The sequence below is a fragment of the Mastigoproctus giganteus genome, chromosome 12 (assembly GCF_048544385.1).
Source record: "Mastigoproctus giganteus isolate SK-2022 chromosome 12, ASM4854438v1, whole genome shotgun sequence".
In the NCBI taxonomy this organism is placed as follows: Eukaryota; Metazoa; Arthropoda; class Arachnida; order Uropygi; family Thelyphonidae; genus Mastigoproctus; species Mastigoproctus giganteus.
The window spans coordinates 15,887,516-15,904,682 of record NC_143586.1 but is presented as its reverse complement, the minus strand read 5'-3'; the positions used below and the strand labels follow the sequence as shown (position 1 = coordinate 15,904,682).

The window sequence follows — 17,167 nt, the reverse complement described above, 5'->3', positions numbered from 1 at the left end:
TACTTTGATCCAAGCCTGAGGTGGGATTCAAACCCGCGACCTTTGGGTTAGTAGGCAGGCACTTTACCCACCCGGCTAGCCCGGTCAGCGATATCATTAATAAATACACAAAACAACAATGGGCCCAGCACCGAACCCTTGGGGACTCCACTAATAACGTTAGTCCACATAGAGCAGCGTCCGTTTATTACCACTCTCTGTGGTAGATGCACAGAAATGACATCTTTTGGTTCACATATAAAAGTCATTTTTTTTTTTTTTTTTTTTAATATGAACACACTGCATACATTAACTAACTTGTTTGTTATTAAAGTCAGTATTATGTAAGTAATGTGAGGAAGTTAGGTGCCAACTTAGCATTGTTATGGTCCTTTATGAGAGCTTGAAGAACATGGTGGATGCCCTCCAAGGATTTAAATTGTGGGGGGAGGGTTATCATGCTTTCAGCTGCCCACATCAATTCCAGAGATTGCACTTGATCATCAGACAACACAGCAGCAATCCCAAAGGCAGAATGCACTGGTCTCACAATAACTAGTTGTTGTGGAAATGAGAAATATATTGTGCAAAAAGGATAGGTGGAACTGACCAGGATTCTGCCAGGTGCAAAAGTTAATGAAGTTGTAGAGCAGATATCATCTTTTAAGAGCACAAAAGGTGATATCATTGTACATGTTGGCACTAATGACATTAAGAGTGGAGATTTATGGAGTTATTTAACAAGTACAGGTCAATGTTGAAAAAAAAGTTGCAAGTTAGGATTAAATTTGAAAGTATCTGTAATTCTGCCCAGGCACAATAGAAGGGACTATATAATGAGAGCTTTGTCAATCAATTTGGCCCTGGAGAGATTGTGCAAGGCTTATGGGGTAGAAATTTTCTCAGTGTGGTCTGTGCTTGTTAACAGGAGCAACTGCTTCTACAAAGATGAGATACACTTAAATAAAAAGGGTGCAAGAATATTTTCAGATGCTGTCGAGGCAGTGTTAGGTGGGTCAGAAAACTGCTAGCTTGAGGGGGTGGGGATACACAGACTAATAGATTAACAATGGCTGCAGGCAGAGGTGAAAGTGATTCTTGTACTGCTTCTACTGGAATGAACAGCAATTTGGGAAGCAAGGTGCTAGAGATTTCTCGCTCAGTGTACAAGAGGGAAAGTACAGTTAGTTGAATAATGTAGAACTTTCAAGAAATTCACTTGAAGCCATGAATGTATTTATTCCGTTATTGCATAAGGAGAATGTTAAGATGAATGAAAAGGGATATAGAAAATTTGACAGAAAGAAGGCAGCAATTATAATGATAGGAGACAGATTCATATAAAAATAAGTTGATGAGGAAATAAAGAATACAATGAAGAAATTTATAAATATGTGAGGGTTATGTTTGTAGCTAATAAGGAAAATTAACTCATAGAATGATTTGGAAAGGCTTCAAAATGTAATTGTCAGATATAAGATTTTACATTTGAGAAATAATAACCCGAGAATAGCTTATATACTGAGTGGAGCAAATCCAAGAGGTATAAATGTGGAGGAAGGGGGGGGGGTGAGAGACAGAGAGAGAGAATGTTATTATACAATCAGATGTGTTCAGCCTCTGCACCTATGGAATCGACGCTATAATTTTGTGATTAGGGTATTTGGAATATTGTGTTCAGGTGTTCAGATCTGGATGCTGCACTTAAGGAAATACATTGGGCTTCTTGAAAAATTTTTATGGTGATAACAACAAAGGGATGTCCATATGAAGATGTGCATTTCAAAGTCTTGAAACTAGGCCTGTTGGGGGGGGGTGTTACTAGTTTAAAAAAGTCCTTTAAAAGGCATAGGGAAATTTTATATTCTGTGAAATGGAATGGAATTGTTCTTGGTGGTGTTGAAGTTAACAGTCTGGTGAAATTCATAGGACAATTGCATTGGTAACTTTTAGTGCTGGGGAAGTCAGCAAAAGCTTGCCTTTATTGCATCTTTTGGATGCAGTAAAGCCAGGAATTTTGCTAATACTAAAAGGAAGAAACTATTTAGTCTTCATGAAGTTTGGAAAGACTGGTGGACCTTTGGGTAGGGAATTTTGGTACAAATTTTTATGGTGATAACAGCAAAGGGATGTTCATATGAAGATGTGCATTTCAGAGTTACCAAATACTGTAAGGCCTGGCTGTGGCTCATATTACTTAATTTCCTAGTAGTTTGATTGATTTTGGACCTGTTGGTAGTGTTTGTCAAGTCCCCCTGACCACTCATTGCATGAAGAAATTATTCTTTTCAGTTTGGTTTTTGTCTTAAAAGGTACTTGAATTCTCCCCCCTCTTCAGAGTTTGGTGGATTTCTTTTCACTTGGTAGGTGTTAGCATTAGTAAGGTCTTCAGTTTTGCAGTTAGTCTCATGTTGACTACCAGAATGGTGTTAGAGAGAATGAATTTTATGGTAATTTTTTTGTGTGTAGTTTATGAGAGCAGTGAATCCAAGGTTTCAGTGCTGAAGATATCCCTCTCTATTGTGTTGGAAGTCTTTCTGAGGATGATAGGAAGATTGGGCAAGACAGTTGAGAAAAGAAAGATTCTTGGGACTAGAGCAAATTTTTTTTTTTTTAAGGAAAACCCCAAACACGAAAGTTATTAGAACCTGTATTACTTACTACTGTGTGGGGGCTGAAGGTTGAGAAAATGGAAGATACTTGTTGAAAAACTGAGACAAAGAAGAAAAGTTCAGCTCTTGAGAGAGTCTGGTCAATAAGGTTAATAATGCAATCTATTCAGGGCAATGAACTTGGAGGGAACTACCTCATGTCTCTGAAGCTGCTGTTGGTTGGTTTCATGTAGAGGAAGGTCTTCTTTAGGAGGAGAGTTTGCCTTGACTGTTATCATGTGGCTATTTGAAGTAGATGGTCTCGTATTCATGAGACCATATATGTGGAGAGGTGTGCCTCTCCACATGTTCTTTGGGGATCCAGGATTGGATTGCCAGTGTCCTCTGTTGTTGATTTCTTCATAGGGAAATGATGTATCAGACTCATCATCTGTTACACCGACATTTCTTTTAAAACTGAAAATGGAAACCAACCAAAAACTTCAGTTTTTTGCTTTTCTCCTCACTTTATTTTTAGGAAAGTTGTTATCTTCTCATTCCACCCACTATCTGAAACCTATACATTCAATGTTCATATTTACATCATCAGGACCCTCAACATTTGTTTTAACCTAGAGGACACCTGGTCTGGGTTTGAAAGCATTGCAATTACCTATGCAGTGGTTTCCCCAAATTGTCTGGCTGGATTAGTAAGCCACCAAACGTACCATTGAAAAATTCAGTAAATTTTTCAATGGTATGTTTGGTGAATTTTTTCCCATATGTTACAAATATGGGACACAAGACTGTATAAAATTATAATATCAAAACATTCTTAGGATCCCAAAACATTAAGAACATCATTCAGAAGGGTCAGAAATAATCTTTACACCACAGAAAGAATTTAATATACAAACTCAATTGCTAGTGTAGACAAGACCATACATCAGATCAGGCATTAGTCCTAACACTTTGTAGTCATAAGACTTGAGTAGAGAATTAAGGACCACAAATATGATTTAAATGCCTTAAAATTAGATTAGACATCCCATTGTATCCTTCAAAAGCACTATTGATTACTTCCATTCACAATTTTAACAGGCCAAACTGTACATATCAACATGTGGTCAACATCTTTTGAAAACTTGCTTTTTTGAGAAACTGTGATAAACCAAAATCAAAATGCACTTTTTTGATTTTAATTTTTATTTACTGATTTTTATTTATTTTTTTATGTAATTTTTATTTTATTATATTTAATTGATTTTTATTTTATTTTTTATTCTGATTTCCTCATCTTCATTCTCAGCTCCAGTTAATGTAACAACTACCAAAACCATGAGGAGCAGCACTTTGCTGATTCCCTTGCCCTGATTTCAGAACAACACAAGATACATTGCCAATCTCAGGTTTTAACATATGCAACCAATGCTATTGAAGAATAGAATAGAATCTTTAATTGCAGCAATGATAGACATACAATTAGTCCCGTCACGGCATGGTGGTGCCAGGGGTTAACAAAACATATTTACAAAAGAGATACACATGAGAAAAAAAGATAAATCAGATTATTAACAAAGCACAGTTTTACATTTTCAGTTCGAGGATACCCTTCCTGTATTTTTTATTATTGACCACTTCTTGGAGGTCCCCGTCGATGGCTTGCAGTGAGGGCAGCATTTGCTTTGGCAGGAATCTGTCGGTTAGTACTAGCCGGTTATCGTTTGCTAGCAGCTGTGCTGAAGACCGGAGATAAGGGGGAGGAATGCGCCAAGAGCAGTGATCCCAGAAGTTCGGCTCTGTAATTTTACCGGTGGCCAGAAGTTCATATTATCATAACAGTCAGAATGCTCTGTGTATGAATACATTTGTTAACAGCAAGTAACATGGCTTCCTTGAGAAGAATCCATTTGATCATCTTAATTTTGGCTTTGTAATTGGTGGATCACAGTAGCAGTGTTATGTACAGTGTCTTTTTCTGAGTTTGAGTTTTTATTTTTCAGTGTTTTTGTGAACTTTCTGCATTGTAACAGAATATAGTATGTTTTCCTAAGAATATTTTCCTTTTCTTCCCCCTTCACAAGATAAAGAAATTCAGAAACAGGGTTTTAAAATGTCAGATACCACCATTGAGTTATAAGTTTAAATTGTATTTTGGTTAACAGATGGAATTACAACATTAAAAAGTTTTTTTTTTTTTTTTTTTTATTTGTATATAGCAAGTTCTATAATTTTGTGGCAAAATGTTCTACAATTTCATGAATTTCAATATATATATATATTATTATTTTTTTCCAGTACGAACACAAATTATACAACCGCCTGTGGATACCAAAGTTATTTTGAGCTCGACAGCAGAATTACAGTGTAAAGTATCTCATGACCCATCTGTTCCATACAGAATCACTTGGTATTTTGGAAGTACAGCAATTATCCCTAATCCAGGTGGACGCATTCAGGTGCAACCTGGAGGAACGTTACAGATAGCCCAAGCAAGGAATACTGATGTTGGTACTTATACTTGCTATGTAACATCCGCTGGGGGAAATGAAACTAGAAGTGCAAGATTGGATGTCATAGGTAAGTTCCTAGTGAGAACTTATGTGATCTTTATATTATGTAATCTGTACACCTTAGTAAAGATTACGAGCTCCTTAGTTATTTGGTATTTTATAGGTCCTAAGGCCACATTAATGTTCTTTTCTGTCTGAAACATTTCAATGTACAGTTATCTCTAAATTGAAAGTTCATAAACCTTGAGGATTTTTCCTATACGTATAAGGATATAAATGAAAGGATGTGTGCCAAAATTGTTTTTGCTTCTTTGTTACAGGTGTGGTTAGTATTAGAATAGACAAATGATGCAAGGAAGCTATTAGTTAATGCATATGTTGTACTTAATTTGATATGCACAGTATAGTTCTATATCATAGTATGAACCAGAGCTGTAATGCTTAATACGTTCTATGTTGATATCAATATTTGTAAAATAATAAGAGAAGTTTACCTCAATATAATACATAGAACACTTCTGTATGATATTCTCCAGCAATTAAAATAAAAAAAAATTTAAATCTTACATTCAGTAAAAAATAATTTAAAAATCAATTGAACACAATTAAAAATTAAATTAATTAATTAAAAGATTTAACGAAAAAATTGCAAAACGATTTTACTTCCTGAAGCTGACAATGCTTTTCGACTGTATGTCGTGATCACAGGAATGAAAATTACCGAATAGGGGTGAGCATGAAACTTAAATAGGGATTATTTTTCTTTGTACATGCACTTTTACAAAGCCCACAAATCGGAGATTAGATATGGCCAGCAAACAGTAACAGAATTCTCATGTAATTTAATTTCAACAGTTTCTGCAATTAATAGTCTGGTATAATTACTTTGGACACTAAGTATTTTGGCCTCGTTTAAATAAAAAAGTATGTTTTTCGTTAAATGGCACGAAAGGCTAATTCTGACATTGCTGAATGAGAAGCACAAACTGAGGCCGTGTGTTGATTAACACGAAAATTCAGCGGAAAATGCGCAGAACCTTGGTATGATGAGTTGCAATCACCACAAGAAATTTTGTATACCAGGTCATTTATTTGTGTTGCAAACAAGGAAAGGACTGAGCGATTTTTCAGTATAGTGTGTAGTTTCTGTATTGGCCTGGCCACAATTTTAAATTTGGTATCTTTGAAGAATCTGTTAAGCTGTTTGTGCCACTGTTCAACATATGGGACAAATTCTTAATCGGTATAGAATTGTTATTTAACATATCCCATCTAATGAGAATAAGTTATCATTATCACCAAGTCTATAGTCCTTAAGGTTATTAAATAATGTATCGTAGTTCTTAATCCCAAATTGTATCGTCTGTATAAAGGTTTTCATAATGCTATACACATGTGTGGGCAAGGATGAAAATGCAGAGTTTCTGTATGAAACAATAGGCTGAATAGGAAATCTGGTCTTGTGTAATTTTACCTGACCGAAAAGTGCAGGAATATTGTACGTTCTGGCCTTCAATTCCTTTAACTGAGCCATAGTAATGTAGTCATTTTTTCGATACATGGTTAACATTTTATTGTATTGATTGACCAAATTGGTAAATAGTGCCGGGTCTACTTCAAGATAAGTGAAAGTGTCTGAAACAACTGAATCTAACTTATTAATATAATCATGTTTATCGAGTATTACAACTGTATCTCCTTTATCTACCCTCTGTATAATACAGTAAACCCCCGCTATTCACAGGGGTTAAGTTCTTGAGAAATGCCACGAATACCGAAAACGCAAATACTGAGTTATGGCTCCCATAGTAATAAAGGGGTTCCGTTCCAAAGTACGAAATATATAAGAAAAACTAGTCTAAAAACTAGTCTATATGTACCTTCATAATATGACTATGTACATAGTGAAATGCAAGCATATGGCATCGAAATGAAAATAAGAAACAATTTAATATTTATTAGAAATTTCAACAAATTTTTCAAACTAGCGCCTTTGCTAGCTAAAAAACTTATCCAGCCAGTGCTATAGACAGTTTCGCTAAAGTGTTGATAAAGGAGTTTTGCCTTTTCACGAATGATGAGTGAACTTAACGGAAATTTATTTTGAGTTCAGTCTTCTATCCACAGATTTAAAGCCTTTTCCATTTTTTTCTAATTTAACATCACGAGTTAGAGCAAATTTTTGAAGCAATTAGCGCATTTTCACGGACAGTACGGCAGATTTTTTCTTCCGATTTCTTGATTGATCGTACCGTTGACTCATTGATTTTATAATGTTTTGCCACTGAGGAGACACTTTCACCATTAGAAATTTTATAAAATAACTCAATTTTATTCACTAATGTCATCATCTTCTTTGATCTTTTCACATTTCCCTTGTTATTCGTAGCCATATTTTTGTACGGGTTAGAAAGAGCTTGTCCACAATAAAGTCATTTTCTTCCATTAACACACTCAGAAAAGTCTGTTTTACACTACAAAACAGTAGATTTATCACTTTTGTAAGCATATCGATTTATAAATTGATAAATTTATTCGATTTTATAAATTAAAAGCAAACGACAAAACCTTCCATGACAAGCGCATAACACATACTGAATAAGGATTAGCGAGAAACATCCACACTCGCGATTTTGTTTTGACTGTGTTTTGACCCTCCCAATAATCTATTCAATTTGTTAACTTGTCTGTTTTTTATTTCTGAAGCCTGTGCTTCATGTCGCAAATCTATGGAGGTCTTCAATACAGACCAATCGCTAGGATGTAGATAATTTTTTATTTTGTCGCGAAGTTTCCTAATCTGGGAAAGGTATTTTCGTTTATTAGAATCACGAGATCTTAAGGCAAGTTTAACTTTATTATGCGATGTGGCAAGTGCTGGTTGCTTTATGCCCAAAATTTTATGATTTAAATTGACCCTGGCAAACTTCAGAACGATGTTTGCCAGGGTCAATCTTTCCTCGTATATGCTATCACAGAACCAGATTTCACTTTTATCGAAAGGATTAAATTGTAATTTACCACCTCGAAAGCTATCTAAAAAAAACAGTATGTAATTGATATTGAATTTGTACTTCGTAATTTTCCACAAAAAGATTTATTTATTCAACAAGTTAACCAAGTGGTGAATAACATAAAAGAAATGCAACTTCCTAAATTGAATACACATGACAGTTCAGCTTTACGTGAACTTCGCGAAAATAAAGACATTATTATACAGAGGGCAGATAAAGGAGATACAGTTGTAATACTTGATAAACATGATTATATTAATAAGTTAGATTCAGTTGTTTCAGATACTTTCACTTATCTTGAAGTAGACCCGGCACTATTTACCAATTTGGTCAATCAATACAATAAAATGTTAACCATGTGTCGAAAAAATGACTACATTACTACATTACTATGGCTCAGTTAAAGGAATTGAAGGCCAGAACGTACAATATTCCTGCACTTTTTGGTCAGGTAAAATTACACAAGATCAGATTTCCTGTTCGGCCTGTTGTTTCCTACAGAAATTCGGCATTTTCATCCTTGCTCACACATGTGTATGGCATTATAAAACCCTTTAGACACGCGATACAATTTGGGATTAAGAACTACGATACATTATTTAATAACCTTAAGGACTGTAGACTTTGGCGATAATAATAATTTATTCTCACTAGATGTTACCTCATTATATACGAATGTAAACATTGAATACACATTAGATATTATTTTGAGATATGTTAAATAATAATTCTATACCAATTAATTATACGAAGCTTCCTATTAAAGAAATTTTTCACTTAATTAAACTCTTAGTTGAGGCCAACTATATCACCTTTCGAGACAAAGTATACAGACAAATTTTTAGTTTGCCAATGGGATTGAGCTTGAGTGGCTTAATATCGGAGGTATTAATAAAATGTATGCGCTCAACGATTGAGTGTATACATTTGACGCCTTTTCTATCCTGTATCGCATACTATGGGAGGTATTTAGATGATGTTCTAGTTGTTACTGATATACAGGACATTTTACATTTGTTTAATAATATTCACTCTAGACTCAAATTTACATTGGAAAGGTAGGGTACAGATACAAAGTCATTAAATTTTATAAATTTCGTGCTTACTTGGGACTCGATTAAAATCCAATTTAACATCTATTGTAAACCTACAAATGCCGGCATGCTTCTACATTATAACAGCTATTACCCATTCTCCTACAATAGACCTATTATCTTTAATGAATTTCTAAATGCCTATAAATATTCGACAACAGAATCTGCTTTGGGCTCAGAAATATAAATATTAACCAGCAGATTCTTAAACAGCAGTTATCCCCTTGCTACAATAAACCAAATTAGGGTACAAGCTAGGGATAGGATACAAAATACTACATCAACCAACAGTCGTAATATTAAAAAATACTTTATATCTGTCCTATATATTGAACAGTGGCACAAACAGTTTAACAGATACCAAATTTAAAATTGTGGCCAGGCCAATATGGAAACTACACACTATACTGAAAGATCACTCAGTCCTTTCCTCGTTCGCAACACAAATGAATGACCTGGTGTACAGCATTTCTCGTGGTGATTGCAACTCGTCGTACCATGGTTCTACATGTTTTCCGCTGAAATTTCGTGTTAATCAATATGCGGCCTCAGTTCATGCTTCTCGTTGAGCAGTGTCAGAATTAGCCTTTCGTGCGGTTAAAAAAACATACTTTTTATTTAATGAGGCCAAAATACTTAGTGTCCAAAGTAATTATACCAGACTATTAATTGCAGAAACTGTTGAAATTAAATTACATGAGAATTCTGTTAATGTCCGCTGGCCATTTCTAATCTCTGATTCGTGGGCTTTTATGTGCATGTGCGAAGACAAATAATCCCTATTTAAGTTTCATGCTCACCCCTATTCAGTAATTTTCATTCCTGTGATCACGACATGTGGTCAAAAAGCATTGTCAGCTTCAGGAAGGAAAATTGTTTTGCAATTTTTTCATTAAATTTCTTTTATTTAATTTATTTAATTTTTAATTGTGTTCAATTGAAGCCACACTATGATGCCTCAAAATGACATAAAATGGTTACATATATATAAGTTTAATACTTCTAAATATAATGGTATACATTTGGGAACAGAAATCCTGGAGTCATCTATAAGCTAATCAGGAGAGAAGTTAAAAGTGCTTCATGATGATGAAAAAACTTAGTTGAAATGAAACTTTCCATTTTTAGTGTAAACTAGTGGTTAAGAATTGTGTCCTGTTAATGATTTATAAGACCTTTGCTACTGGGGAGAAGGATGTTATTATCCATCTATACAACATGATGGCTAGACCCACATTTGGAATATTGTATTCAGGGATGGAGACTGCACTAAAAGACATAAAGCTTCTGGAGAGTGTTCAAAGAAGGGTGACCAGATTAGTCATGAGTGCAAATTGATGCAGCATGAGGAGTGGCTTAGAAAGTGTGGACACTGCAAAGTTCGACAACTAGATATCTTTAGAAAGGTCTGATTGAGGTGTATAAACACTGAAAAGGTTGAGTATAGTGAATGAGGAAGGTCTGCTCTCTCTCTCTCTCTCTCTCTCTCTCTCTCTCACATCATAGTCAAGACAGAAACTTGAGGTCGAATGTCAATTTACTTTTGTTCAGTGGATTATCAACACTGGAATAAACTGTTTTCCAGTGTGGCAGAGGCAGTTATATTTTATAATTTTTTTCTATTTTAGTATGGCTAAATTCAAAATGAAACTGGATGGTTACCTTGTGGGAATGGGAATTGCCACATGGGTATATGCTACCCATGTGGCAATACTATGGAAATGGTATTATCAGCATCAGTGCAACAATACTCCATGTTATACAGGACTTGTTTATGGACAGTTATAACAAAAAATTGGACTGGTCAGCTGAGAAGACTTAACCTCAATCCCACCTGTAGAATGAATTTGAGCACTGGTTAGGCCTCAGCTAAAGTAGCTTTCTTTGAAATCAATTTTAACAGCTGCTTTGCAGCTGTTAAAATGGAGGCAAATTTTGCCTATCAGAGTGTGACATGGAGGGTTGAGGCTGTCATATGTGTCAAAGATGAACTGCTATGTATTAGGTTTATAAATCAAAAACCCATTTTGCAATTACATGTGTGTCCTAATACTTAGTCATATAGTGCTTAACCCAGTGGGCTGTGAGTTAAATTTTTACTTTGAGTGTAGTTAACCATTGTTTCTGATTGTTAATTTTTATTTAATTTCTACTATATTGTCTTTTTTATTAATAGATAACAGAGCTGCAAAGGCCCAATATGTTCTACGTTATATATCAATTAGTTAAGAAATGGAGGAATTACCTTTGATGTTCTGTAGAACACTTCAGTGCTAATACTCTCCGTTGCTGAATAACTATACAAATAGTTTATATGTATTCCACACCCTCGTAGACAAAATCAGTGATCCAATGCACCACGGAATCAGAGGCCCACGGACCCCAAGCTCGACCCCAAAATACATCGAATCACCAACCCTAATCTTTGAGTGAGAGAATACAATACGTCCGTATTTTAAAAACAATTTAAATGCTTTGAAACCAAATAAATAATGAATCCATACTTTTAACACTTTGAAAACAAATATTAAGAATCCTCTGAAACATTAAGAAACTAAAGAATTTTGTTACTTCCCTGAAGCTGATGGGGCTTTTCGACCAGGGTCATGATCACAGGAAAGTGAAACTACAGGTATTGGACAGAATTTTATAGCATGGAGATTAGTTGCAATCTTGGCATGTGTGTGAAGGACCATGAATCTGAGATGGGGTAGGGGCCACGTACATTGACTGAATTTTGATATAATTTAATTTCAAGCATCTCTGAAATTAATAGTTTGGTGTAATCATGTTGGATGCTGAGAATTTTTGCTTTGTTGAATAGAAAGGCGTGGCCTTCACTGATCGCATGGAATGAGAGGTCCGAAGCCAAGGAACAGGATGAAAGGATGGATGTTGAATGTTGTCTCATTCTCGTATTGAGTGTACAGATAGTGGATCCCTGGTATGAGGAGTTGCAATCCTTGCAAGATACAAAGGGTACTAGGAAAGTTTTGCAATATGACGCAACAATGAATCACAGGAAGCTGCTTGTTGCTGCATGTTGAGACATGTTCATACGTGCATAGTAGCCGCCGCGCCAAGTCGATGGGCTCAGTTATTCATTAGTAGTGAGTGTAAAGTGCTTGCGATGGCATCGTGGTCACGAAATAAGATAAGGACAGTTTTGCGGTATAATTTCGTGCGTGGTTTAACCATAGACCAGTGCTTAGAAGAAATGACTCTTGCACTAGATGATGATTGTCCACATCGTACAACGATATTCAGGTGGTATAGAGAATTCCAAAGGGGAAATTTCACTCTGGAGGATTCTGAGAGGCCGGGAAGGCCACGAACGTCAGTTACGGAGGAAAACGTTACTGCTGTGAGGAAAATGCTTGACGAAAACAGGCGAGTGACCTACCAATAGATAGAGGATACTTTGGGCCTAAATGCACCAGCAATTCGTTCGATTCTGCAAGATCATTTGCACGTGAAGAAACTTTGTTCTCTCTGGGTGCCGCATCAACTGACTGAAGAGCAGATGACACGACGTGTGACTTGGTGCTGGGAGATGTTAAAAAAGTTTGATAAGGGACAATCTCGGCATGTGAACAACATCGTGACAGGTGACGAGACTTGGCTGTACTATTATGATCTGCCGACCAAGGCTCAAAACAAAGTTTGGGTCTTTGATGATGACGACACACCCTTAATTGTCAGAAAATCATGATCTGTAAAGAAGAAAATGATAGCTGTATTTTTCAAATCGAGTGGAATTGTGGAACGTGTCGTTTTGGACACGCAGAAGACAGTCACAGCTAAGTGGTATACTGAACAATGCCTGCCTAAAGTCATTGGATCTATGAAGAACCTGCGGCCAAAGTCAAGAATGGACACCTGGTACCTCCATCACGAAAATGCTCCAGCTCACCGTGCCAAAGCCTGCACCGAATATTTGACCACGACAGGACTGAAACTTCTCGAGCACCCTCCCTACAGTCCAGCCCTTGCTCCCTGCGACTGTGCACTGTTCCCGCATGTGAAAATGAAGCTAAAAGGGAGGCGGTTTTCCAGTGATGAGGACCTTCTACGGGCTTGGGACAACGAGTGTGCTTTACTCCCTAGTGAAACTTGGCAGAACTGGTTTAAAGATTGGTTTCGGAGGATGGAGAGGTGTATTGAATGTAGAGGAAATTACTTTGAAAAAATTAAATAAACAAAGCTGTATTGCAAAACTTTCCTAGTACCCTTTGTACATTGTAGACTAAATCGTTTAATTGGAACGTGGAAGAAGATTGGACTTTGTGGTTTTTAAGGGTAGCATGCAGGTAGCATGGGTTTGGCTATAATTTTGAATTGTGTGTCTTTGAAAATACTATTTAGTTGTTTGAACCATTGTTCAATATACGGTAAAGCAATAAAAAATTTTTTATGTTATTATTGTTGATAACTGGGGTGGTATTATATAATCTGTATTCTCAGCATCCAACATGATTACATTAAACTATTAATTTCGGAGATGCTTGAAATTAAATTACATCAAAATTCAGTCAACATACGTGGCCCCTGCCCCATTTCAGATTCATGGTCCTTCACATACACATGTGCCAAGATTGCAACTAATCTCCATGCTGTAAAATTCTGTCCAATACCCGTGGTTTCACTTTCCTGTGATCATGACCCTGGTTGAAAAAGCCCCATCCACTTCAGGGAAGTAACAAAATTCTTTAGTTTCTTAATGTTTTTTTGTTTTAATATTTGGTTTCAAAGCATTTAAATTGTTTTTAAAATTCGGACGTATTGTATTCTCTCACTCAAAGATTAGGGTTGGTGATTCAATGTATTTTGGGTTCAGGCTTGAGGTCTGTGGTGCATTGGATCATTGATTTTGTCTACGAGGGTGTGGAATACATGTAAACTATTTGTATAGTTATTCTGAAGTTTTCTGCAAGACATCATGGAGGTAATTCCTCCATTTCTTAACAAATTGCTTTTTCATACTTCATAAATATATTGCTGTGTTGCTTATTAGTACTTATTTTATAAAATACAATGTCCATTCAAAATTTTCTTAGATCTTTAAAAATAGTTTTTGTGGATATCAGATTGGTGTAGTCTGCATACATTGTTAAGAATTTAAATTATTTTTGATTTAAGACAGTTCTGGGAGAATCTAGAACATTTTGTAAATTACTAACGAATATAATCAAACTACAGATGCTGTTTAAACAAAAGGACAGTTGTGTGCAGGTTCTACAGATAACAGTTTAATATATCTATGGTTTAATATTCATCTCAGCTGCTATGCTGTTTTTACTATATTGATTTTCCTCTGTATGTTGAGCGCTGTCATGGCTTTTTAAGCATACAACTACTATCTGAATGTCCACGTTATAATCACAAACAAGTTTCATATTTTACTGCTTTTAGTCATCTGACCACACCTTATACACTCAGTCAGATTTTGTCCAACAATGGCCACATGTCAGCCATTTTAAGTTATTTAAAATCATTAAAACTTTTCACTCTTATTTAAAATGTAACTTTGATACCTTTTTTATATATTTTTATTGTTATACTTTGGCATAGTGACCTAATTTGTTAGGTCACCGAAATCTGTTATCTTATGACTTGGCTTTGGTGCATTATAGCCTTAGTTGCTAATACACCAATAAAACCTAAACCACCCAATCAGTCATGTTTATTATTTGCTTTTGTCTTTTGTTCATTTATGTCATATAGATTGTGACGTTTAGAAGATCATATTCATGAATACATGATAAGCCTCTATAAACATAGTTAAAATTTTCTCACTCTGTGCATTACACAGAGTGTGCCTGGATTGAAATACGTTTCTTGGCTTATTTGGCTTGACTTTTCTCTGTGTGATTATATATAACAATTATGATATTGATATGCTATTATACACATAAATAACTTTTGTTTTCAAACTTGAATAAAGCTTCTTATAAATGGCTTGGCCTGCAGATTGTGCACGAGCCCTCATTTTGTTAAAAATTAGCAACATAATATAATCTTTGAGTTAACTTACTATTATAATTTTTTTCAGAGGCACATTGTATTTTGTTTCTTAAATAAGCAGAAATGAACAAAAGAAATCTAAAATATTTTTTAATTTTTTTTAGAATTGCCTCATCCACCAAATAATGTGAAGGCCACTTTGCTGAACACTATCCCTAAGAGTGTTAACATAAGCTGGACTAAAGCTTTTGATGGAAACAGTCTAATTAATTATTACATAGTACAGATGAGAATTGTCCCATCTCCAGGTAATATCTTTATTTCTTGTTCTCAAAAAGGAATTATGTAGTTGTTGATGTCAGACTGGTGACAAAATTTCTAGTTTAAATGAAATTGTGAAAATTTATGTAATTCTTTATAGCATTTTAGAATTTAATTTCCCCTCAGATTTCTGCTATGTTATATGTTATTCATGTTAAACCTTCTATTACTAATGTATTATTATTAGATTTAATGGATAAATTATTCAGTAAAAATTCAAACTTTTCAAGTATTTCAAAAATTAATTGTACTTATTTACCTTGAAATTGCTTGTGATATAAAACGTTTGTACTCGAAAAATTTTGATTTTATTTTCTTGTTAGCATAGCTTTGTGAGTGAAATAGTAATGTTATGTGCTGTATGACACATGCTTTTGTAATGGCTCTAATTATACTGAGTTGGGTTTACATTAGCAACACATTTCCTTGTTAGAAAAGGACTAGTCTGAAGCCTCAAATTTGGAAACTGCTGATATAAGATTGTAGTTTGTCCACTTGGCAATCAGTTTTTGAGTGTCTGCAAAGAAGGATGGGTCAGTGTTAAGATCATTGGAGGAAAGATGTGCATATTATAACAAAAATGATACCTGTACCAGTATCTTAGCAATAACCAACATGGTTAAGTGCTCCCATTTGGTGGTGTCATGGGTCTGCCGTGACTGGCTCAGTGGTGATTGAACAACCAGCCAAAGGTCACATGTGGGACATCCATGTGTGGTCGACACCTGGGGTGAACATTGTATCTCGTCTTGTAACACAGCACAGCGGCTCAGCTAACCACCCAGAGCCGACTGGGCTAGCCGAGTGGGTAAAGTACCTGCCCGGCAACCCAAAGGTCGCGGGTTCGATTCCCGCCTCAGGCTTGGATCAAAGTACTGCAAAAACCTTGGGAGGTGCAATATGGCCACAGAAGCCGATGCGCCAACAACTATCAAATCAAAAAAAAAAAAAATCTAACCACCCAGTACAATGTAGGAATATCAAGGACTATGCACGGGACATTAGCTCATATAGACTATGGTAGTTGATGACCATCGTGGGTACCCATGCTCACTGCAAGATACGAGAAACCATGCCTTGCATGGGCGTGTCAGTAACAATGCTGGAGCACCAACATGTGGAAATCTGTTGCCTAGTCTGATGAATCTCATTTCCAACTTTATCATGCTGATGGGTATAATTGTATTTATATAATTGTAACAATAGTTACAATTGTAACTATTGTTATAATTGTAACAATAGTCAGCCATCATGTTGACATTTCATCTCCCATGAGACTCCTCTACTTGATTTTCTATATCTTTAATGTCCTGGTAACATTAAAGATATAGAAAATCAAAACAAAACAAAGACAAAAAACTCATGTTGTTTCTTGGAGAAAGCAACACCGGGCCGTGGCACAGTGTTGCTTTCTCCAAATACTGCTGAACATGGTGGTGTTATGGTTTGGGGACTGTTTGTGTGGCTTTCCCCAGTTCCTTTGATCACTGCTAACTCTGCTTTGCATTTTGAAAAAAATTCACTGATGTTTTCTCAGAAAAGGATGTTTCTGAATCATTTTTTAATGCTGATTTCAAAAATGAGTTCCATTCATTTCCATCACATAAGATTTAAAAAATCATGAAAGAAAATTTGATTTTTAAAATATTTTTACAATACGTGCACTGAAATTGTAATAAAATGCTACTTTT

At 35.5% G+C, this 17,167-nt stretch overlaps 1 protein-coding gene across 1 annotated transcript in view; it reads left to right on the top strand.

The window, feature by feature from the left end:
* The window catches only part of sdk (sidekick cell adhesion molecule), a 341,294-nt gene that overhangs the window by 83,518 nt on the left and 240,609 nt on the right, over positions 1-17,167 (top strand). The window contains exons 9-10 of the mRNA XM_090386436.1: positions 4,869-5,150; positions 15,320-15,463. Coding sequence (XP_090242562.1) covers positions 4,869-5,150; positions 15,320-15,463 — 426 coding nt within the window. The remainder of the gene's footprint in view (positions 1-4,868; positions 5,151-15,319; positions 15,464-17,167) is intronic.